Source organism: Microcaecilia unicolor, chromosome 1 (genome assembly GCF_901765095.1).
Source record: "Microcaecilia unicolor chromosome 1, aMicUni1.1, whole genome shotgun sequence".
NCBI classification, from domain to species: domain Eukaryota; kingdom Metazoa; phylum Chordata; class Amphibia; order Gymnophiona; family Siphonopidae; genus Microcaecilia; species Microcaecilia unicolor.
The window spans coordinates 767,572,723-767,598,248 of record NC_044031.1 but is presented as its reverse complement, the minus strand read 5'-3'; the positions used below and the strand labels follow the sequence as shown (position 1 = coordinate 767,598,248).

The following is a 25,526-nucleotide window of genomic DNA, read 5'->3' as shown; positions in this document are numbered from 1 at the left end:
TGTTCACGGCGTCTCCCACAGACCACAAAGGGCATGCAGCACTCCCTGCTGGCCACACAAGTCGCACCTTCCCTGGCTACACAGGTTGTGCCCCCCCCTGGTCTCTCCCCACCCCCCAGCAGCACGGAGTCCTGCATTTTCTGGCTTTGTTACCGGCACTGGCAGCTGTGTGTGAGGGGAGAAAGATGCCTTTATAAGTAAACACAGCTGGGCGAGCTTAACCACTGGACTGCGAGCAGGTGTGAGAGAGGGATATTCCTAGGGTTACCATATATAAGGAGGACACATGCCCCGCCCATCCACACACCCACCCCGCCCCTGTCATGCCCTCACTCCGCCCCTGTCACTCCCTCGCTCAGCCCCGTCACATTTCCCCTCCCCCCTGTCACACACCCCGTCACCCCCTCCCCTTACCTTACTACTGCCCTGGTGGTCTAGTGACCTCTTCAGGGCAGGAAAGAGCCCCCTCTTTCCTGCCGGGAGCGCTGCCCTGCATGCATCTTTCCTGTTGCTGATCTCGGTGTCGATTCAAAATGGCCGCCAAGAGTTGACGTGACCTCGCGAGACTTCAACTCTCGGCAGCCATTTTGAATCGACGCCGAGGATCAGCAACAGGAAAGATGCATGCAGGGCAGCGCTCCGGGCAGGAAAGAGGGGGCTCTTTTCTACCCCAAAGGCGGAAAAGGTCACTAGACCACTAGGGCAGTAGTAAGTAAGGGGAGGGGAGGCTAGCAATCTGCCCATTTGTCCAGATTTCTGGACAAACGAGCAGGCTGGCGGGCGGGCCGTCCAACGGTCCACCCACCAGCCTGCCCATTTGTCCAGAAATCCGGACGAACGGGCAGATTGGCAAAACCTGCCTGGTTGCCCGGCCATGTCCTCAAAAAGAGGACATGTCTGGATAAATCCGGACATATGGTAACCCTAGCTTAGACCCAACTGTTGTTATGTGAATCTGGGTTTCAAAACTGAGCATGTGCAGCCTGAGGGCCCAGCAATTGCTAGGCAGGCAATGCAAGGGGGGCCCTGGCGCCAGAGTTTTCTCTCTCCTGATCCTGTTGGGACATGATCACCCGACAGACCCTGGTGCCGGGCCCCCCTTGGAAGTCCAGGGGGAATTTTGCCCCCCTCTCCCTCCTCTCTGTGTCCTTGGAAATGTTCTTTCCCTCATAACGTTCTTTTGATTTCTAGGTGGGAGTCGTACAGTACGGGGAAGATGTTGTACATGAATTTAATCTGAACCGCTACAGATCTGTGGACGAAGTGGTGGAGAAGGCGAAAGAGATTGAGCAGAGAGGAGGCACCGAGACCAGGACAGCGCTAGGCATTAAAACTGCCCGGTACACTCTCTCTCTCTCTGTTTTCCTGCTATTCCCTGGCACTCGTAGAGCTCAAGCCCAGCCACCAAGCTTATCAATCAGGACAGTGTAGAGAGTATGGGGGAAGAGTGAGAGACTAGAGCAGAGAGGCAGGAAGAGGTGGTAGAGGAGAGATTTGAGCACTCGGTCACTGGGCCCTGCAACAGCCAGATTTGCTGCTCCTGAGTTACCAAAGATGAAGTAAATGCTGAACCAAGTGCTTGATTTATGAAGGCTTTTCCCCTATTCTGTGTCTATTGGTGGGAGGGGGGGGGGGAGCATCACAAACCTATATACACCCCATGTAATGTGGGGAGGAGTTCGGGCTGCTGTTACACTGTTCTGATAGATCAAGCTTGTTAGAGACCGACTGAATTTCACTTTTGCTTTTGGTGCCAAAACTGGGCCAAAATCCTCACTTGATCTTGTTTCACTTTCAGCCGAAAATGCTGGTGTATTTTCAGCTAAAACCAAAACTTTTTGTTCTAGGCCCCGTGGCTCTCCTCCTTCTCCCTCCCCCTCCCCAAACCACAGCAGTTCCTCCCACTTCCTTCTTCCTACCACCTCCCTGAACATAAAAAGCTTCTCCTCCTGGAACCACCTGTAGGCCACTGCCACCACCGTCCGCCCCCCTCGGCCATTCCCCTGGGACCTGCTTTACCACACTGGTGGCTATTCAGGGTAGGAGTGATCCCCAGTCACTCTTGTCCATCCCATGTCTGCAGTCAAAATGGCTGCCATGATTTCCAGCAGCAATCTGGTAAGACTGCCAGTGGAAGTTGCAGACACAAGATGGGCAGGAGTGACTGGGGATCGCATCTGTTATGACTGGCCAATAGACCACCACAGTGGTAAGGTAGGCCTCGGGGGTGGGGGTACCAGTGATGGCAGCCTACAGATGGACTTTAGGGAGGGCCTATGGGTGGGCCCAGGATGGGGCCTTCTTATGTTCCAGGACGGAAGGGGGAAGGAAATAGAAGCTCCTGGGGTTCTGGGGGTATCAGTGGCAGCTGCAGAGGAGGGAGGGGGTGGGGGGCTCTTCTTGGTCAGGGGGGCTGGACTAGTTTTGGTTTTGGCTGCAGTTTCAGCTGAAACTGAAAAAAACCAGGGTTGGTCACCCTGAAAAGCTTGTATCAGTCCTCAATTTGTTTATGTATTGGAATTCAAGTTAGATAACCTGCAGGTGGAGGTGGTGGAAGCCAACACTGTAGCAAACTTTGGATATGCCTGGGTCAATGGTGGGAGGGATGTGGAGGGGTCAGGTTGAAGTCATGTGGGGAGGAAGGAGTTGTCGTTACCTTGTATAACCAGTTTCTGTACACTTATCTACCCTGTATGATTGTAAAAGAGAAAAGGAAGAATCTCCATATGGCAGACTGGGTGGCCAAATAGTGTTTATCAGCCCTCATTTACTATGTTACAATGCAAGCAGGAAAACTGTAGGGGTCCATACTCTGTCCTGCCACCAGGGGTCACTATAGTTCTGCAGGTGGCCTCCTTCACTCCATGCCCAGATACAGCCTGCTAAGTCATGAGTATTCAGAAATTGCCCTTATATGGAAGCCTGACTCCTACTGGTAGTACTGAGAGACTACCACTAGAGGTCACAGCTGTTATTTAGCACCTGCAGCTGGCATGAGCAGGAACGATTGGGGTTTGCTTCTGCCTACTACCCCCCCCCCCCCCCCAAAGCACCAGGCATGCTAAAGTAAGCCTACAGGTCTACAGGGCCGTGGGGGGCTTCACGAGGGGGATACACATGGTGGGGTCCGGGAGGAGGGCTTTTGTTGGTAGGTGGTCCAGGAGGGGGCCAGGCTCTTGTTGGGGGGTGCGGTTGGGGAGAGGGTATGATCTTGTTAGGGATGGTCAGGAAGAGCCCAATGCTGTTTGGGAGATTAGAATGGGAGGAATGGACAAATCTTCTTATGTGGGTCCTGGTCGATATTCAGCCAGGACCCACACAAGTGCCAGTGGCCAGTCCACGTCCAGTCATGCCCAGATGTTCAATGTCACTGCCTTGACATGGTCCAGCACTGAATATGCAGATCTAACCTGACTATTTACCAGAGAGCTGCCAAGTGACCCTAGTTCCAGGACGGAGGCTGTAGGCCAGTCCATGATTTCTGGCAATGCATTATGGGAGCTGTAGTGCTGATTTCACAGTGACCACAAACACACACAGCACTCAACTGTGATTTCAGCCTGAACTGGCCAAAAGCCTCCCTCCCAGAACTGGATATCTTGGCAGCTCTGTGTATAGTTAGACCTGCTTGACTGCTACTCGGCGGTTTAATGCCCCAGCTGTTACAGGGCTTGTGTGCCAAGTGCCAGCAGGATTTGGGATTTTTAAATTTCCAAAGCAGCAAGTCAGCTGTTTGTAAAATAAGGCATAAGGGGTCAGCTATAAACAGCAGCTCTTTCAAAGTTTGTTTGTATTACTGAGAGGAAATAGAAGGAGTCATTGAAAAGGACTATTCCAAGCAATGCAAAAGCCGTCACGTCTAAGCCGTTTCTCTATGACCCTAGCTCGGAGGCGTTCCAGAAAGGAGGCCGGAAGGGTGCCAAGAAGGTGCTGATTGTGATAACGGACGGGGAGTCCCACGACAGTCCAGACTTACAGAAGGTGATCGAAGACGCCGAGAAGGACAACATCACCCGCTACGCTGTGGCGGTGAGTCCCCCTGTATCTGTGACCTGAGGGGTGCCTTGGGGTCCCACAGCGCTTTGCTGGAAAATGTCGCTTCTGCAGCTGCTCCGATATGTCACACGCTTCAAGGAATCCGTTTCAGTATTTCAGTGGTTTATTTCAGGCATGGCTGCACCAGTTTTCTTGTTCCCCCCCCCCCCCACCCCACCCCCAGCAACAAGATTCTTTCCTGTGGCTTCTGTCAGAGCCTGTGGTTCCTATCTGAGTCCTTGGGACACTTCCAGCCAGTTTGGTTTTCAGGATATTACACAGACACAGAAATATGAAGGCAGATTAAAAACCATCCCCCAAATATTCAGCCAGCGTGCGTTGGGCAGTGCTTTTGCTGTCCACCGCCAACGTTAAACCTGGATTTCAATGCCAGGCCATTTCTGGTGACCAGCATTGAATATTTGGTTCCATTTTTGACCGCGGCAACTTAAAGACTCTATTGTGTGGCACAGAGGTTCATAATCGAACAGGGTGCCCAGGTTTTCCTGAGGGTGTCCACGCAGGACGTCCCCGCGAAGGGGCGGGGAAACCCATATTATCGAAACAAGATGGGCGGCCATCTTTCGTTTCGATAATGCGGTCGGGGATGCCCAAATCTCAACATTTAGGTCGACCTTAGAGACGGTCGACATAAATGTTGAGATGGTCGACCTTAGAGATGGTCGTCCCCGGTTTTCGGCGATAATGGAAACCGAGGACGCCCATCTCAAAAACGACCAAATCCAAGCCATTTGGTCATGGGAGGAGCCAGCATTCGTACTGCACTGGTCCCCCTGACATGCCAGGACACCAACCAGGCACCCTAGGGGGCAGTGCCATAGCGAGGGTGCCTGACACCCGGGGCGGGTCGCCGCTGCGCACCCCCCTCGGGTGCAGGGCATGGTGCCCCCCCCTCCGGAGCGCTCCCTCCCCCCGAAATGCACCCTACCTTTCAGCGGGGGGGGGGGGGGGGGGCAGGCGGGAGGGCTGATCCGCCCCCAGTGCACGTCACTGGGAGCTACGTCGGCTCTGCTGCTTCCCTGCTTTCTCTGCCCCGGAACAGGAAGTAACCTGTTCCGGGGCAGAAAGAGCAGGGAACCAGCGAGCCGACCCCCCCCCCCCCCAGCGCGTGCACCCGGGGCGGACCGCCCCACCGCCCCCCCCCCCTTCCTACGCCACTGCTAGGGGGCACTACAGTGGACTAAGTGAACAGAAAAAGCCTTTCCCTTACCGATCCCTTAGTAATTCGGAAAGGAACCGGCATGCATGAAGGAAATCACATGCAAATGAGCTCCTCGCTGTTAGCTCATTTGCACACGATTTCCTTCCTAAGGAGGGGAAGCCAGTGCAGAGCAGCCAAGCATTATGCGTGGCTGCTCTGCGCATACCAAAGACAGCTTCATACACTCAGACAAGCTGCGTGTATAATTGCTGTCTACAACCTTAAAAAAGCACAAGATCAGGTGAAAATGTCCAAGTATGGGTGAAGGACATCCAAGTGTTAGGCGCCTTCGCTATGCCTCTGTCCCTGCTGCGACGGGCAGTTGAGGACGTCCAAAATGTTTTGAGGCTTGGTCGTAAAAAAAATGGACCAAGTAAAGTCGGCCAAGTGCTCATCAGGGACGCCCTTCTTTTTTCCATTATTGCTCGAGGACGCCCATCTGTTAGGCACACCCCAGCCAGTCCCGCCTTCGCTACGCCTCCGACACGCCCACGGGAACTTTGGTCGTCCCCGCGACAGGAAACAGTTGGGGATGCCCAAATTCGGCTTTCGATTATGCCGATTTGGGCGACCCTGAGAGAAGGACGCCCATCTCCCGATTTCTGTCGAAAGATGGGTGCCCTTCTCTTTCGAAAATAAGCCTGATAGGCAGCTAAGCCAATATTCAGTGCCAAACAGTGAAGTGCTTAGCTGTTAAAGATAGGCCTGCTACTTATGTGGCTTATTTTAACCACTGAACATAGCTGATTTGGAGCTGGATTTCTGCACCTAACCGGCTCTGTCACGCAATATAGCCAGTTAGCGGCTAATCATGGACACTCAGTGGGAGATAACTGGTTAGGTGCTAAAACGCTATTTAACTGGCCAGGATAGGGTTACCATATATCCGGATTTACCCCGACATGTCCTCTTTTTGAGGACATTTCCGGACAACTGGAGGGTTTTGCCAATCTGCCCGTTTGTCCGGATTTCTGGACAAACGGGCAGGCTGGTGGGCGGGCCGTCCTAGGACGGGCAGGCTGGTGGGCGGGCTGTCCTAGGACGGCCCGCCCACCAGCCTGCCCGTTTGTCCAGAAATCCAGACAAGTGGGCAGATTGCTAGCCTCTCCTCCCCTTACTTACTACTGCCCTGGTGGTCTAGTGACCTCTTCCACCTTTGGGGCAGGAAAGAGCCCCCTCTTTCCTGCCCGGAGCGCTGCCCTGCATGCATCCTTTCTGTTGCTGATCTCGGCACCGATTCAAAATGGCCACCGAAAGTTGAAATGACCTCGCGAGACTTCAGCTCTCGGCGGCCATTTTGAATTGACGCCAGGATCAGCAACAGGAAGGGTGCATGCAGGGCAGCGCTCCGGGCAGGAAAGAGGGGGCTCTTTCCTGCCCCAAAGAGGTCACTAGACCACCAGGGCAGTAGTAAGGTAAGGGGAGGGGAAGTGACAGGGTGTGTGACAGGGGGGAGGGGAAATGTGACGGGGCGGAGCGAGGGCGTGAAAGAGGGTGGGGTGGGTGTGAAAGGGGATGGGATGGGGTGTGTGGTGGGGGCGGGCAATGTGTCCTCCTTTTTGGGGGACAAAATATAGTAACCCTAGACCAGGAGCCGTGCCTCACCGGTTAAATAGTTTTGAATATTGGTCTCCAGATGACCTATCCAGTCCGCCTATCACTCCCTTAGAGATCCTGTACTTGTCCCAAGTTTTCTTGAATTCAGATACTGTTTTCATCTCTACCGCTTCCACCGGGAGGTCATTCCATGAATTAGAGAGGATCTCAGAAGACCTAGGTCTAATAAATGCCCCCCCCCCCCCCCCACCTCCCTGAGAATGTAGCTCTCTAAGGAACAAAGCATGTGGGGGCTCTCAATACCATAAGAGACCCCTAGAAACCAGAGCACATGGTAGGTAGAAAAGGTGAGACTTCCAGGAACATGAAGAGTTCAGGAACTGAAAATGTAGACTCAGACTCAACTGCGGAAAGTATGATCTGCAGAACAAGACCCAGACACACTTCCCACGGCCTGGAATGGAAGGAGGATAGATCTGACAGCTGGTCTGTGACACTGATTAGATGGGGAATAGCAGCACATTAATATATATGTGGGTAAACTTGTAAAGATTTGATCACCGGTTATGTGGGTAAAAACAGAGTTAGCAAAACAAAAGAGTGAGGCTGACTCAGAGAAGATATAAAAATGTAAAAGTCTTTATTATAAAAGGCATAAAACCGACCCTACACGGCCGTGTTTCGGCACAGAAGGCCTAACTCAGGTGTCAAACAAAGAAACTTGACTTAAAAGAGATGTCAAGATCATCCTGGCTGTTAAAATGCCGGGTGGTTCCAACTGGAAAAAAAAAACGCTCTGCAATGCTAACAATGCCTTACCGATAAACCGGTGACGTAATAAATGTTGAGTCGGTTTTATGCCTTTTATGATAAAGACTTTTACATTTTTATATCCTCTCCGAGTCAGCCTCACTCTTTTGTGTGGCTGTTCACATTCACGTGAGGCACCCTTCCTCCTTTTTTTTCTTCCCTAAAAACAGAGTTAATCAACATGAGTCAGCAGGATGTATATGGACTTCCAGCTGTCTGAAAATATTTCAAAACATGACCCTTTTCAGGCTGGGAAAGTGTAAATAAATAACTTAAACATAGCCTAATTTGCAGAGATATTCCTGGAAGAGGGAGAGGGGGGGATTTCCTGGCCACATGTCACACGTATGGGAGATTTTACCTTGTCACAAGGTAGGCGGAGGAAGGTTTGTTTTCTAGGCAGTGCTTTAAAGGGAAGAAGTCGTCGGAGTAGTATGAGAGATTGCGCACATCCAGCAGATAGCCAAGACCTGTTGCTTCTTCCTCTATAACATTAGCAAAATCTGCCCTTTCCTCTCTGAGCACACCACCCAAACTCTCATCCACTCTCTCGTTACCTCTCGCCTTGACTACTGCAACCTACTCCTCACTGGCCTCCCACTTAGCCATCTATCCCCCCTTCAGTCCATTCAGAACTCTGCTGCACGTCTTATCTTCCGCCTGGACCGATATACTCACATCTCCCTTCTCCTCAAGTCACTTCACTGGCTTCCGATCAGGTACCGCATACAGTTCAAGCTTCTCCTACTAACCTACAAATGCACTCGATCTGCAGCCCCTCCTTACCTCTCTACCCTCATCTTCCCTTACTTTCCTACCCGTAACCTCCGCTCTCAAGACAAATCCCTCCTTTCAGTACCCTTCTCCACCACTGCCAACTCCAGGCTCCGCCCTTTCTGCCTCGCCTCACCCCACGCTTGGAACAAACTCCTCGAGCCCATACGCCAGGCCCCCTACCTCCCCATCTTCAAATCTCTGCTTCCTTAGCATCCCTCCGGACCGGACCAGGATTGGACTGATGGGTTGTGCTCGCCTACCAGCAGGCAGATGGTATGTATAGGCATACTGGACCAAACCAGGATGTTTATAATCTGCCAATGCTGAACTGATAGAGTAGTGACAAACACGAGTAGATGGTTTGAGGACCGTCCACTATCTTTAAGTGAAAGGATGACTTTATTCTCTAAGTGACCATATGTCCTGTAAAAACCAGAAGAAAGCTAAAATGAAAAATGAGAGGCTTCAAGGCAGTTGGAAAAGAAGGGAAGACATGAATAAAGCATGCCTGCTAAGGCAGCTGAGTGACTGGGAGCTTGGTAGACAGGACTGTCCCTCAGAGAATATGAAAGAGCTGATATATCCCCATGGCATCTGAACAATATACTGTATGCCTCTAGAGAAGGCTTCTTAAAGTCGGAAAAAGAAAACACTGTATAACACTACAGCCATTGAGAGTGTCTGTTAAGTTCTTAAAACACTATATAACATCATAGGCATGGAGTAAAATGCTTGAAAGGAACTAAAATATTATGGTCAGAATTGCAAAGTACCAATCAATTGACTCTTAGACAATGTAGTCCTATTCACCAGGGAATGAGAAAGACAGAAATTTACTCTATGCCTATAGAGAAAGTTTCTAAAGTTCTTAAAACACTGTATAATACTACAGCTATTGAGGAAAATGCTTGAAATGAATTATGATATTATGATAAGATGTAGATTTTCCACCAGGCAATGAAAAATGACTGAGCACCAGAAAAAACTAGTGTTAACAGCCCCGTGATACATAGAAATTTAAAAGAAGAAAAGCTTGTTATATATCCATATATGAAAGGAGCCCCCTTTCAACCAAATATTGCCTGCTGATGTGAAGAGCATTTTAGAATACGCCGTTCAGCACATACAAAAGTGTACACATCTTGGAGCCGAACTGCTCTATGAACTGCAGCCTTACCTTCAGCAGAGAGATCCCCGACTGATAAGATGGAGGGAGAAACAAAATGGCCGCCGTTCGCTCCACTGGCCCTGTGGCGATCGTCGACAGCGCGCCTGACACCTCTGAACAAGCGGAGCCCAGTGGAACGGCGAAGAAACAACAGCCGGCGAAAAAGGCCCCGAAAAAACTGGAGGCAGCACCGGACCCGAAGAAACCTTGAAGGGAGAGCAAAATTTACATGTTCCGGCTGCGTGAACTGCGCGACGCTGACCGACAGCAGCTGTTTGAACTTTTAAGCCATATCGGAAAAAACAGGTGGCCGCGCTTACGTGGTTCGCACCTTTTTTTTTTTTTTTTCATTTGTTTAAACTGCCGCCGCCAAAACGCAAGAAAATGGAGGAAATTAAATCTGACGAGAAAAATCGCTGTTTAAAGTCACAGATACTGAATTATTTTCTTCTGTTTGTTTTTTTTTTTTTTTTTTATAACCCCTCAATCATAATAAAACACTGGAGCTGCCTGCTCGTTAGAAGTCTGGGGAAAGAAAGGCTGCTTCTTTGAATTTCCTTTTATTTGATTTAATTCTTTTAAAGCAGCTACCTGTTAAAAGTGGCTGCCTCTCCCAAAGACGGTACACCTTTCCAGAGAAAGGGACGGCCCTTCCCTGCTAAGCCAGGGAGATGGGGAGGAAGGGGGGTGGACTCGAGACACCCGAGTTTAACACCCCCGAGGCTGTCAAAGAAAGAAGAGAAAGGAAACCCTGTCAAGCCTCTAAATAAGATTCCAGGCACAGAAGAATTATCACAAATATCTGTAATATCTAAAGAGAAAAGGAGAGAGACTAATGGGCTCACTTCCTACCTGCTGGGAGACTGAGAAAATACTGAGGCTAAGGTCACATGGCCAGGGCTCCTGTTGGCTCTCTAGAGTCCGGTCCAGAGGGACTAAAGGAAAGCAAATTAGCAGGTAAGATCTAATTTCTCCTTAAAGCCCACCTCTTCAATGTCGCCTTCGGCACCTAACCTCTACACCTCTACCCAGGAAATCTAGTCTGCACCAACTTGTCATTTCGTCCTTTAGATTGTAAGCTCCTTGGAGCAGGGACCGTCCTTCTTTGTTTATTTTGTACAGCGCTGCGTAACCCTAGTAGCGCTCTAGAAATGTTAAGTAGTGGTAGTAGTAAAAGCAGCCTGGGTGTGACCAGGAAGAAATCCTCAGGAGGTTCTTCAGAAGAACAAGCCAAAGAAGAAAATGAAATTACATTTATCTGGGATTTCTTAACCCACTCTTTCAAGCTGAGGCCTACAACATATCCAACTGCCACTGCCATTGTACCTCTGCTATCTATACACTGGTGTCTTGGGTTTGAAATCGTCTTGTTCTGAGAGCTTACTAGTACACACACAAATTACACATTCACTGAAAGCGCTCCCAGATAACGTCTCGGCTGGGACAAGTCATCTGTTGGCTGAAAATCTTCCTGTTAGGTTCAGGGGGGTAAGAGTGAGGTGGGGAGTATATAAACGTCTGCTTTCCATTTCTCCAGGTTCTGGGTTATTATAACCGAAGAGGAATTAACCCTGAAGCGTTCCTGAATGAGATAAGGTACATCGCCAGTGACCCCGATGACAAACATTTCTTCAATGTGACCGATGAGGCTGCGCTGAAGGACATCGTTGATGCCCTAGGAGAGAGGATCTTTAGTCTGGAAGGCGGTGAGCAGTGGAAATCAGTGTCTTCACAGCTGGGGTGTCTTGTTTCTGGGCTGCTGAGGAGCTGTTCACCTCACACTATTTCCAGGAAAAAAAGACAGGATGTGAACTGGCTGTTCTGAGATCGCTGTAAATACTAATACATCAGTCCTGAGATAGAGCCATGAGGCAGAGAAGTTTATTGGACTGTGATCCGAATTGGTGGGCAGGTCTGGCCATGTGGTGAGTTTCTGGATGGATTATTTCCCCCTCCACTGACACTGAGTGTTCCAGGCCTCATAGAGATAAATTACTCCCCCCAGTCCACTAAAACTGAACGCTCAAGGCCACATGGAGATAAATTACTCTCCTTGTCCACTAAAACTGACTGCTTCAGGCCACGTGGAGAAAACTTACTCCCCCAGTCCTCTACAACTGACCGCTTCAGGCCACATGGAGATAAATTACTCTCCCAGTCCACTACAACTGACCGCTTCAGGCCACGTGGAGATAACTTACTCCCCCCAGTCCACTAAAATTGACTGCTTCAGGCCACGTGGAGATAAATTACTCCCCCAGTCCACTAAAACTGAACGCTCCAGGCCACATAGAGATAAATTACTCCCCTTGTCCACTAAAACTGACCGCTCCAGGCCACGTGGAGATAACTTACTCCCCCAGTCCACTAAAATTGACTGCTTCATGCCACGTGGAGATAAATTACTCCCCCCAGTCCACTAAAACTGAATGCTCCAGGCCACATAGAGATAAATTACTCCCCTTGTCCACTAAAACTGACCTCTCCAGGCCAAGTGGAGATAACTTACTCCCCCAGTCCACTACAACTGACCGCTTCAGGCCACATGGAGATAAATTACTCCCCCCAGTCCACTAAAACTGACCGCTTCAGGCCACATAGAGATAAATTACTCCCCCCAGTCCACTAAAACTGAACGCTCAAGGCCACATGGAGATAAATTACTCCCCTTGTCCACTAAAACTGACTGCTTCAGGCCACATGGAGATAAATTACTCCCCCAGTCCACTACAACTGACTGCTCCAGGCCACGTGGAGATAACTTACTCCCCCCAGTCCACTAAAATTGACTGCTTCAGGCCACGTGGAGATAAATTACTCCCCCCAGTCCACTAAAACTGAACACTCCAGGCCACATGGAGACAAATTACTCCCCTTGTCCACTAAAACTGACTGCTCCAGGCCACGTGGAGATAAATTACTCCCTCAGTCCACTACAACTGACCGCTTCAGGCCACATGGAGATAAATTACTCTCCCAGTCCACTACAACTGACCGCTTCAGGCCACGTGGAGATAACTTACTCCCCCCAGTCCACTAAAATTGACTGCTTCAGGCCACGTGGAGATAAATTACTCCCCCAGTCCACTAAAACTGAACGCTCCAGGCCACATGGAGATAAATTACTCCCCTTGTCCACTAAAACTGACCGCTCCAGGCCACGTGGAGATAACTTACTCCCCCAGTCCACTAAAATTGACTGCTTCAGGCCACGTGGAGATAAATTACTCCCCCCAGTCCACTACAACTGAACGTTCCAGGCCACATGGAGATAAATTACTCCCCCCAGTCCACTACAACTGACCACTCCAGGCCACGTGGAGATAAATTACTCCCCTAGTCCACTAAAACTGACTGCTCCAGGCTACGTGGAGGAGATAAATTACTCCCCCAGTCCACTAAAACTGACCGCTCCAGGCCACATGGAGATAAATTACTCCTCCATTCCACTAAAACTGACTGCTCCAGGCTACGAGGAGATTTAAATTACTCCCCCAGTCCACTAAAACTGACCACTCCAGGCCCATGCAGATAAATTACTCCCCAGTCCCCTGAACTGACTTTTGTATATTTTTGATTTAGTTGTTCAGATTTGTCCCTTCCATACTCTACATGACGTACAGTCTGTATACTTTTAGAGCTCCCTTCTAATAAATATCAGAGTGATATAAACCTAAAAATACAATTCCAACAAATTAGAACAAACACATAAAAAGTTAAACCATCCCTTTTACATATACCCACTCCAAAAACTTACTAACACAACCTAATAAACAACTTTTGTCACTTTCTGGAAACTCAAATAGCCTGCCTGAATCACATAGAGATTTCTAGCAGAAATTGGGGTGGCTGTAAAGACTCATCTGAGATCACTCCAGCTGTTCGATAGCTTATACAGCGCTGCGAAAAGCTCCCTGTAATCCAGTCAGGTCTTCAAGATATCCACAATGAATATGCATGAGAGAGATTTACATAAAATGGAGTTAGTGCATGCAAATTTATCTCTGGTTAGATGTGTCTGAGGACTGGGTTGAGAACCTCTGCTCTAAACTTACCAAAGCTATTTATGGCAGAAATATCAGTGGCAGTTGGGGGCATCTTTATTTGTAACTAGAAATAACTGTGTCCCCAAGTCACTCAGTGTTGTTTGGATGGATTCTGACTGATTCAGGTTTATGGAAATGGATTCCTCCCCCAGATTTTTTTTTAAAGTTTATTTTTACATTTTAAATCATATTCAAGGTTATACACTTGATCCGGTAAAGTACATAAGTAATGCCACACACTGGGAAAAGACCAAGGGTCCATCGAGCCCAGCATCCTGTCCACGACAGCGGCCAATCCAGGCCAAGGGCACCTGGCAAGCTTCCCAAACGTACAAACATTCTATACATGTTATTCCTAGAATTGTGGATTTTTCCCAAGTCCATTTAGTAGCGGTTTATGGACTTGTTCTTTAGGAAACTGTCTAACCCCTTTTTAAACTCTGCTAAGCTAACCGCCTTCACCACTTTCTCCGGCAACGAATTGCAGAGTTTAATTACACGTTGGGTGGAGGAGTGGCCTAGTGGTTAGGATGGTGGACTTTGGTCCTGAGGAACTGAGTTCAATTCCCACTTCAGGCACAGGCAGCTCCTTTGGGCAAGTCACTTAACCCTCCATTGCCCCATGTAAGCTGCATTGAGCCTACCATGAGTGGGAAAGCGCAGGGTACAAATGTGACAATAAAATAAAAATACTACACCGTAGTTTCATCGCATGCCCCCCTAGTCCTAGTATTTTTGGAAAGCGTGAATAGACGCTTCACATCCACCTGTTCCACTCCACTCATTATTTTATATACCTCTATCATGTCTCCCCTCAGCCGTCTCTTCTCCAAGCTGAAAAGCCCTAGCCTCCTTAGTCTTTCTTCATAGGGAAGTCGTCCCATCCCCGCTATCATTTTAGTCTCCCTTCTCTGCGCAATATAGATCACAATTCTCAAGTAATATAGTATAATATACATAATTGCTAACATTCAAGTCCACTTAAATTGGGTTCCAAGAAACAAATTCAGGAGGAAAAGAAAAAAAAAAAAAACAATTTGCAGAACTTAATCAGCAACTTAGAACAGAACAGAGAATTAAAACAACATTAAACTCCTTCAGATCTTTTTGAGGCAATGAATGATGTTAAATGTGAAGGATCCATAAAGACATATTTTAGTGAATTGTATCGTATGATACATTTACAAGGCGATCTTAAAAAAAATACTCCTGCAAGTTGGAGAACGGCAGGCAGGGGCGTAGCCAGACACCCAAGTTTGGGTGGGCCTGGACCCAAGGTGGGTGGGCAGAACTCCGCCTTGTCCTACAAGTGATTTGGTTTCTCCCTCTCTCATATGGTCTTTCAAACATCCCCTCTCCCCCATATACCTTTTAAATAGCAGATTTTCACCGGCAGCAAACAGTTGTTGGGAGTTTTTGGCTGGTGGGGCTTGGAGTCCCTGCCAGCCATATTATAGGTGTGCTGCTACTTGGTGGGCCTGAACCTAAAGTGGGTGGGCCTGGGCCCACCCCAGCCCACCCTTGGCTACGCCACTGACAGCAGGTTTTAACAATAAAAATTGCTTCCGCCTTCTCTGTGTCTCTTTCAAAACGTCATCCTCCCCCAGTTTTTTAACACTGTCTGTTCTGAGGCAGAGTGGAGATGGATTACACCTCCTCCCCCACCTGCACCTTCATCCTGACCCCTCTAGATTGCACAGCCAGTATTTCCATAGTCTACACCGTGGTATTGCCACAGGTGGGCTGGGGTCCACAAATGGGCTTACTTCTTGGGCGGCCGCCAGCACTGCCACCGGACGCAGACCCCTCCACCGTGCGCATGCTCAGTTTTCACACATTCGCGAAATTGAGCATAAGCGGAGGCCGGCATCTGGCAGTAGCCTTTCGGGGACAGTGTTGGCAGCCGCTCAAGAAGTAAGCTCGTTTGGCGAGAAGAAAGTCTGTGGCTGGCGGGGCTTGGAGATCCACACCAGCATTTACTTTGGTAGGAGAAAGAGAGAGAAAGGGGGCCGCTGGGAGGGGAGGCGGAAGTTAAATTTAGCTTTTGCATTGGGCGGAAGTGGGCGGCTGCAGCGGACATGACATTTTTGGCCCCTCCCACTTTGATCTCAGGCCCGCCCTAAATTGGCCGTCAGGCTACGCTACTGGCCTACATAACCATCAGGAAGATTGGAGGGTGGCTAATGTGACGTCAATGTTTTAAAAGGGCTCCAGAGATGATCCGGGAAATTATAAACCGGTGAGCCTTATGTTGGTGCCAAAATTACTCAGCATATACATAAGTATGGATTAATGAGACAAAGCCAACATGGATTTAGTGTAGGGTCAACTTGCCTCACCAATCTACTACAGTTCTTTGAAGGGACAAATAAACATGTGGAAAAAGGTAATTCAGTCAGTATTGTGTATTTGAATTTTCAAAAGGCATTTGACAACGTACCTCATGAACAACTCCTGAGGAAACTGGAAAGTCATGGGATAGGAGGTAGTGTCCTACTATGGATTAAGAATTGGTTAAAAGGTAGAAAACAGAGAGTAGGGTTAAATGGTCAGTATTCTCAATGGAGAAGGGTAGATAGCGGGGTTCCCCAGGGGTCTGTGCTGGGACCACTGCTTTTTAACATATTTATAAATGATCTAGAGATGGGAGTAACTAGTGAGGTAATTAAATTTGCTGATGACACAAAGTTATTCAAAGTTATTAAGAACATAAGAATAGCCATGCTGGGTCAGACCAATGGTCCACCTAGCCCAGTATCGTGCTTTCAACAGTGTCCAATCCAGGTCACAAGTACCTGACAGAGTGGAGGAGTGGCCTACTGGTTAGGGTGATGGACTTTGTTCCTGAGGAACTGAGTTCAATTCCCACTTCAGGCACAGGCAGCTGCTTGTGACTCTGGGCAAGTCACTTAACCCTCCATTGCCCCAGGTACAAATAAGTACCTAAGCTGCATTGAGCCTGCCATGAGTGAGAAAGCGCGGGGTACAAATGTAACAAAAATAAAAAATTTAAAAAATCCCAATTAATAGCAGCATTCCATGCTACCATCCCAGGACAAGAAGTGACTTCCCCCATGTCCATCTCAATAGCAGACTATGGACTTTTCCTCCAGGAACTTGTTCAAACCTTTTTTTAAACCCAGAGACGCTAACCACTGTTACCGCATCTTCCAAAGTGTCACCAAGCCAGGTGCCACAGATCCAATTTGGAGAGGCCCAGGCCCCTGTAGTCCCCCATTTCTACGCCACTGGTATTTCCATGTATTTTTATTGAGTGTCCCCTAGTCTTTTTGAAAAAGTGAAAAATCGACTCACCTGTACCCGTTCTACACCACTGAGGATTTTACAGACCTCAATCATATCCCCCCTCAGCCATCTCTTTTCCAAGCAGAAGAGCCCTAACCTCTTTAGCCTTTCCTCATATGGGAGGAGTTCCATCCCCTTTATCATTTTGTTCGCTCTTTGGTCTGGTTATGAAAAATTACAAGAGGACCTTTTGAGACTGGGCATCCAAATGGCAGATGATGTTTAATGTGAGCAAGTGCAAAATGATGCATTTAGGGAAGCGGAACCCAAACTATAGCTACATGATGCAAGGTTCCACATTAGGCGTCTCCGTCAAGGAAAAGGATCTAGGTGTCATCATTGATGATACGTTGAAACCCTCTGCTCGACGTATAGCAGTGGCTAAGAATTATTAGCAAAAGAATGGAAAATAAAAATTAGAATATTTTAATGACTTTGTATTGTGCCATGGTGTAACCACACTTCGAATACTGTGTGCAATTCTGGTCACAGCATCTCAAAGAAGATATCCTATGAGGACAGGCTAAAGCAGCTAGGGCTCTTCAGCTTGAAGAAGAGATGGCTGAGGGGAGATATGATAGAGGTCTATAAAATACTGAGTGGAGTGGAACAGGTAGACATGAATCACTTGTTTACTCTTTCCAAAAATACTAGGACTAGGAGGCACACAATGAAGCTACTAAGTAGGAAATTTAAAACAAATTGGAGAATGTATTTCTTTGCTCAGCGTCTGATAAAACTCTGGAATTTATTGCCAGAAAATGTTGTAAAAGCAGTTAGCTTAGTGGGGTTTAAAAAAAGATGTGAATAATTTCCTAAAAGAAAAGTCCATAAGCCATTATTAAGATAGATCTGGCTAAATTCATTGTGTATGTCTAGGATAAACAGCATAAAATCTATTTTACTCTTTTGGGATCTTACCAAGTACTTATGACCTGGATTTGCCACTGTGGAAAACAGGATACTAGGCATGATGGACCTTTGGTCGGTCCCAGTATGGCAATGCTTATGTTCTTATGATACATGTCCTGTCTCCAGGTGTCCTGTCTGAAATTAGCAGTATTTTCAGTTTGATATGTCCTCTGTGAAAGTTCCAGCTTTTCCAGTTTGATACCAGTACCCTGAGCTGTTCTGTCTGTAATGTTTCCCACATAAAATTAACAGTATTTCTGGTTTGATGCTGGCTCCTTGACCATATGATGTCTGCAGTTTGACCCTTGTAACCTTGCTGTTTAGAGGTTCAGCTTTCACTGTCTCTTCTCTGACTCTCATTCTGCTCATCTCCTTTCTTTCTTATAGGATCCAATAAGAATGAAGCTGCCTTCGGCCTAGAAATGTCCCAGACTGGATTTTCCTCACACATTGTGGAGGTAGGAAGCCGGGTCTCCAAATTATGAATTCTAACTATGGATCGCTGTGTTAGTGGTTAGACTGTAGCCCATCATCTCCAGGACTAATCTTTCCGCCTTTTCTTCCTCTTCCTCCTGATCTTCTCCACATCCTCCCTCTTTTCCTTTCCTGCTAAAAGATGTTCTGGATCAGTGGCGTAGCCAAGGGCGGGCTGGGGTGGGCCCAGGCCCACCCACTTTAGGTTCAGGCCCACCAAGTAGCAGCACACCTATAATGTGGCTGGCAGGGATCCCAAGCCCCACCACCCAAATACTCCCGACACTTGTTTGCTGCCAATGAAAATCTGCTATTTAAAAGGTATATGGGGGAGAGGGGATGTTTGAAAGACCATATGGCATGCAGGCGAGAGAGGGAGAATCCAAATCACTTGTAGGACAAGGTGGAGTTCTGCCCACCCATCTTGGGTCCAGGCCCACCCAAACTTGGGTGTCTGGCTACGCCCCTGTTCTGGATTACAGAGATCTTTGTTACTTTCTCTTGGTACTGCTCACCTTCCATCCACTTGTTTTGATAACCACCTGACAGCCTCCTCTGAGACTGTATCCCTCTCAGTGACAGGAGGTAATGAGCAGTTGTGCCTGTAGAACCCTCCCAGCCCCTGCCCTGGCGATGCTGAGAAGCAGCCATGGTCATGCTCGAATCTAGGCCTAAGGGGATCCCATTGTGTGCCCGTAGCAGGACCTCGTAGGAGGGCCTCTTGCATAAAAAAATATATTTGGTTGGGATCAGGGCCGGGACCAATGCATGCTGGGAGGTTGCAGGCAGTTAGTCCAATCTCAATCTTAGTCTCATGTATTTATAACCCATTTCCCCCCCTGAACTGATCCAAAGTGGATTCAAACAAAGAGAACCGGTGAATTCATTGGGAAATAACAAACACAATCATTAAAAATTCTACAAAATTATAAAATTCAAAAGTCAGCAAAATAATTTTGAAATATAGTGCTACTCTATTTTTACACTAAAAGTAGGAAATAAAAAAGTTTTAACTGTTTATAAAACGAAAAATAAGAAGATATAATCTAACATTCGGTGGTAGATCTTTCCAAATTTTGTAGCCCGATAGGAAAACGAACTCTCTAAAACCCGCTTAAAATGGACATCTCTTACTGAAGCACCCAATCGAGATATTCTACGAGCTACTGGAGCAGCTGTGGAATGAATGAAATATTTCATAAGTCAAGTAAACCACTTTAAATATGGTACGTGCCTGAACTGGTAACCAATGGAGCTGTTACCAATACAGAAGTAGCTATTACATTTCTTGAGTCTAGAAATCATTTCTACTGCTGTTTTCTGCAATAGTCGACATTTTCTAAGAAACACTGTAGAATCCCAGCATAAGGCACATTGCAATACCTGTGGTCTTAATAAATCAAGAAGTATCCAAGAGACTCTTGAATTTTTTCCACAGGTAAAACTTCCCCCGGCCTTAAAGGAGTATGAATTGGGAGAGCAGTGGGTCTCATTCTTTCTTCTGTTGTGACACACCTGAAGGTCAATGTTGATGTATGTGACACACTGAACACTAAAATTCACAGCTGAACAAAAGCACTCCTAAATATTTCATTGTTGACAGTACGTTCAAGGTGAATTTCCCACTATTCAATCCCATATAAAAATATCTCTATGTAACACATAAGTCCCAGATTTCTCACTTGTCATACAGACCAAATATATATTCAAATTCTGATGTTGCATCAGTAATACTTTACAGAATGACGTCCGATTGCATACAAAACTTGATAGACTTCCCGGCATGAAATGCGTTTCCCTAGCTGGAAAAATATCAGATACAAATCTATGTTTACCTGCGGCTTTTCATATTTAGGTACAAAATGGTGGAACTCTCTTCCAAGAGAAATAAGACATAACGATATCTACCTGTCCTTTCGCAAACCTTAAAAACTTTCCTGTTCGTAAAGGTTTTATCTCGAGATGCTAATTAATTTCAGTATTTCCATTGACCATCGTAACACTGTAAAATTGTACTCTCACTTTGTAATCTTCAAATCTCACTCGTTGTAATTCAACTTCTGAAATGTACGTAAGCCACAATGAATTGAAATTATTTTTGCGTAGTGTGGGATATAAGAACCAATAAATAAATAAATGCATAACACAAAATCCCTCCACTGCTAGATACAGTGAAGTAACATACAACAACCATACAAATATGCTACTCAGAAACTATGCAGCAAACAAAACCTATGGATGGCAGACCTACATAAGTATTGCCATACTGGGACAGACTGAAGGTCCATCAGGCCCAGCATCCTGTTTCCAACAGTGGCCAATCCACGTCACAAATACCTGGCAAGATCCCAAAAAAGTACAAAACATTTTATGCTGCTTATCCAAGAAATAAGCAGTGGATTTTCCCCAAGTCCATTTTAATAATGCTCTATGGACTATTCCTTTAGGAAGCCATCCAAACCTTTTTTAAAATCCGCTAAGCTAACTGCTTTTACTACATTCTCTGGCAACAAATTCCAGAGTTTAATTATACGTTGAGTGAAGAAACATTTTCTCCAATTCGTTGTAAATTTACAACTCTGTAGCTTCATTGCATGCCCCCTAGTCCTAGTATTTTTGGAAAGAGTAAACGAACGATTCACGTCTACTCATTCCACTCCACTCATTTTTTTTTTTTTTGTTACATTTGTACCCCGCGCTTTCCCATTCATGGCAGGCTCAATGCGGCTTGCATGGGGCAATGGAGGGTTAAGTGACTTGCCCAGAGTCACAAGGAGCTGCCTATGCCTGAAGTGGGAATCGAACTCAGTTTTATAGACCTCTATCATATCTCTCCTCAGCCATCTTTTCTCCAAGCTGAAGAGCCCTAGCCGCTTTAGCCTTTCCTCATAGGGAAGTTGTTCCATCCCCTTTATCATTTTCTTCGCCCTTCTCTGTACCTTTTCTAATTCCACTAGATCTTTTTTTAGATGCGGTGGCCAGAATAGAACACAATATCAAGTTGCGGTCACACCATGGAGCGATACAAAGGCATTATAACATCCTCACGTTTGTTTTCCATTCCTTTCCTAATAATACCTAACATTCTACTTGCTTTCTTAGCCTTCGCTGCACACTGAGCACAGGGTTTCAATGTATCATCAACGATGACGCCTAGATTCCTTTCCTGGTTGGTGACTCCTAGTGTGGAACCTTCTATTATGTAGCTACAATTCGTATATATTGGTAGGACCGGGGAGGGTGCACTAGTTTGCGGGGGGGGGGGGGGGGGCAGCGGTGTGCAGATGGGGGGCGCATGCAGTGCCCATGGGGGGGCCCAATGACTCTTGCTGCCCCTTTGTCAGACATATGCACATAAGTTATATTAATTCTATAAGTCAAACACACATGCAACCATTTAAGTTTTGTTTTTTTATACCATTCATTTTCTAATTAGAAATCCTCTGGGTTCATCCCATGCCTTTTTAAATTCCATCACCTCCTTCACATTCCAAGCATCAACCACCCTCTCTGTGAAAAAGAATTTTCCGACATTACTCTTAAAGTCTACCACCCTGCAACCTCAATTCATGTGCTCTAGTTTTACTGTTTTCCCTTCTGTACTTGTGAAGCAGCCATTTCCAACCAGTGTGCTATCGCCCATTGGTGTGCCGTGGATGGTCTGCAGGTGTGCCACAAGACTCTCAGTGGCTGTGGTGGCTGGCAGGGATCCCCAAGCCCCCTCAGCTGAAAATGTCTCCGAAGGTGCCCAGCACCTCCTAAGCACAGCTCAACAGTCAGCGAGCCGCTGCCGCGGATACTTTGCGCATGCTCAGTTTTCCCATATGCAGAACACCAGCATCGGGGACATCCAAAAATTGCTTTTCTTCTCAGGCTCAAACTAACTGAAGTGTCAATCATAGCTGTTGTTGAAGTCTCTTTCTCTTGCTTTTCCTGCTGGATTGTTCTTCCTGGGTTTTTTTCTTTCTCATGTCTTAGGAGCTGTTAAATTTTTATCTTGCCTTTATCAAATAATATTATAGACTAGTGAGTTTGTTTTTAAGTTAAGTGTGTGTGTGTGGGGGGGGAGGGGAGCAACTTGAGGGGGCAAGGCAGGGTGGGCAGGGTGAGAAGGGGGTGGAGAGGACATATATCCTTAAAAAAACTCATGGTGTGCCTTGACAATTTCAGCGCCTTGTCAGTGTGCAGTGAGATGAAAAAGGTTGAAAATCTCTGGTTTAAAGTCACATGCAAGTTCCCTGACTTCAGATTTTTCTGGATTTTTGCAGATAGAGCAGCTCTTTACGCAGGGCTGTCAGGAGGGGGGAGGCCAGACACTCTGGCTTACCCAGGACTCCATTTGAGCCTGCCGTGTACCAGCGCTATCTCTTACCCACGCCACCCCCCTCCCCCAAGCCCTTCCTACAGTGGAAGGGTTACTTTCCTAAAGTACTTCAGCCGCCAATTTGGCTTCTCAGGTCTCAATCCCAGTTTAAGTGCTAAGCCCTTAAGTATTTCTAGGTTGGCAGAGTTAGAGGAAGGAGCCAAGCTGATAATTTATGGACCTCGGGGCTCAGGGGACAGAAATCCTTTAGTCTTGCAATATCTGGAGTCTCCATAGGAAAAAATCAGAGTTTAGAAAATCAGCAGCAGATTTTATAAATTCTATCAGTGTCACCGTCCTCTTGTGAACCTTCGTCTTTATAATATAATAAACCCCAAGTAACTGTACAATATTTTTAATATCTTTATTGAGTTTACAAATCAAAATTATTCCATCAAATTTGTTCTTAAAATTCTCAATGTCTCCTTTCTAAGTTAAATAAAATATCAATCATTCATCTAAACCTTTCATTCCACCCTATCTAATAAATCATACGCACTCCACATACGCATTCATTTATAACAGTTGGGTTATACACAGCGATATAACCATTTCCCCTCAATTACGGTACCTGTAATTGAGCATCAGCATCAGGGGTATGCTGGTAAATTTTTAACAGGCTCTTTCTCCGGATGTAGCCAGCTCTGCAGTTGGAAGGGCCAGGGGTGGCTGGGTGGGGGTGGAGGGGGGAGCAACACTTGTCTCTCTCTCCTCCCTCCCTTCGTGCGGGCACGCTAGGCATACCTTTGCTGGCAGCCAATAAATGGACTGCCACCACTTCCAACATCTTACTCTGAGCAGCATGCTGGAACTTCTCTCACACGCTCGAGAAATCCCAGCCTGCTGCCCAGAGCTGGAAACAAGGAGCGGGGAGCAGCAGTAGTCTATTTACTTGGCTGGCAGGGCTCAGCATCCCCACCAGCAAAGTAAAAGAGAATTCAGCAGGGGGCCCAAGCCCACATTTTGGGAGCCAGTTGTTAAAGTAGCCATGGAGGGCCCTAATTTAACAACCGGCTCCCAAAATTCTTAAAAACTTAACAACCGGCTCTTGCGAGCCTGTGAGAGCCTGCTCCAGCACACCACTGATCAGCATGAATCATATATCCTTTACGTATAAAAAAAATGTTGCTCATTAATCTTGTAATTCCTTAACTATAACTTTTTGTCTTTTCTTCTTAAAGCCGACCATCACCATGTTAACATTCAAAATCTCTGATGTTCAGTTCACTACCGCAGAAGCCCATTTCTAGTAAATTGCTTGTGTGGAACTCCGATCAGTATACTGGTCTTGATTTAAATGGCCAACAGTATGAAACGCAAATGTCAGCTCTCTCCTTTTCTCCTGACATCTCATTGTGTGCCTCTTGGGCTCATTTTCAAAAGAGAAAAACGTCTAAAAAGTTGCATAAAGCAGCATTGGGCATTCCTTAGACGTTTTTCAGCCATAATAGAACAAAAGAAAACCATCCAGGACTAAAACTGTTTTGAGCTAGACCTGTTTTTAGAATGAAGAAGGCACAAAAAGGTGCCCTAAATGACCACTGGAGGGAATCAGAGATGACCTCTCCTTACTTCCCCTTCCAACCCCCCAAAAATGCAATTTAAAACATTACTTGCCAGCCTCAGATGTTATACTCAGGTCCATTAGAGCAGCATGCAGGTCCCTGGAGCAGGGTTGCCAGCTGGAAAAAATTTTCCCAGCCCCAAACGAGCCGTAAACCCGCCCGTAACCAATCCCCATCTCCCGCGTCACAGAACCCCGCCCCCGCGTCACCAACCCCGCCCCACGTCACTAACCCCGCCTCTCACGTCACTAACCCTGCCTCCCACATCCCGCCTCCTACGTCATCCCTGACGTCCACCCCGCCCCTGAAAGGCTTCTATTGGTCCAATTTGGACCAATAGAAGCCCCGGAAAAGCTTCTATTGGACCAAATTGGACCAATAGAAGCCCCAGAAAAGCTTCTATTGGGGGCTCAGCAGACAAGATAAGGTAGCAATGGTGGGATATGTACCTGGGAGCATTTTATGAAGTGCATCCACAGTAGTGCCCTCTAGTGTTCACCATTGCTCTCCTGGGATGTCTGGGGGACCAGTCCGCTAAAAATGCTTGCTCCTTCTACATTCCAATGGCTTGGTTTTGTGAGTTTTGCACTTGGATGGTTTTTTTCGAAAATGGACCAGAAAACAAAACATCTAAATCATAAAACCTTGTTCGAAACAGTATTTAAAAAAAAAAAAAGACTTTTTTTCTTTTTTTGAAAATGAGTGGAGGAGTGACCTAGTGGTTAGGGTGATGGACTTTGGTCCTGGGGAACTGAGGAACTGAGTTTGATTCCCACTTCAGGCACAGGCAGCTCCTTGTGACTCTGGGCAAGTCACTTAACCCTCCATTGCCCCATGTAAGCCGTATTGAGCCTGCCATGAGTGGGAAAGCACGGGGTACAAATGTAAGAAAAAGAAAAATTCAGATTTTGCATGTTTTTTGCAAAACGTCCAAAGTCGGACTTAGACATCCCCTCCATGTGTTATTTCATCTGCTTAAACCCAACACAGTCTTGTGTTTCGCTATTATGCGTCATCAGGGGTTTTAGCTCAAAGAAATACAATAACAGTAACATAGAAGGAAGCTCCTAAATGCTACTCCCCCAAACCCTTTCATATAATAAAATCTATTCTTTCGTACCTTAATTTTAACTCGCACTTTCACGGACACAAACTCAGGAAACTCCGCAATTCAGGCAGTAATGGCGTGAGTCCCATTAAGACTCCCACCCACGTGTACCACTTATACTAGCCAATTGCACTGAAGATGACTATCAGGCCTCCTAGCGCACTGACCATTAAGGCCCTTCGG

The 25,526-nt window shown here is 47.0% G+C and overlaps 1 protein-coding gene across 4 annotated transcripts in view; it reads left to right on the top strand.

The window, feature by feature from the left end:
* The window catches only part of ITGA11 (integrin subunit alpha 11), a 316,149-nt gene that overhangs the window by 166,555 nt on the left and 124,068 nt on the right, over window positions 1–25,526 (top strand). For 3 of the 4 annotated variants that reach the window (XM_030189807.1, XM_030189808.1, XM_030189809.1), the window contains 4 exons: window positions 1,192–1,340; window positions 3,885–4,029; window positions 11,107–11,275; window positions 18,221–18,291. The exons of the other annotated variant lie outside the window; for it this stretch is intronic. In XM_030189807.1, coding sequence (XP_030045667.1) covers window positions 1,192–1,340; window positions 3,885–4,029; window positions 11,107–11,275; window positions 18,221–18,291 — 534 coding nt within the window. The remainder of the gene's footprint in view (window positions 1–1,191; window positions 1,341–3,884; window positions 4,030–11,106; window positions 11,276–18,220; window positions 18,292–25,526) is intronic. 4 annotated transcript variants of the gene reach the window in all.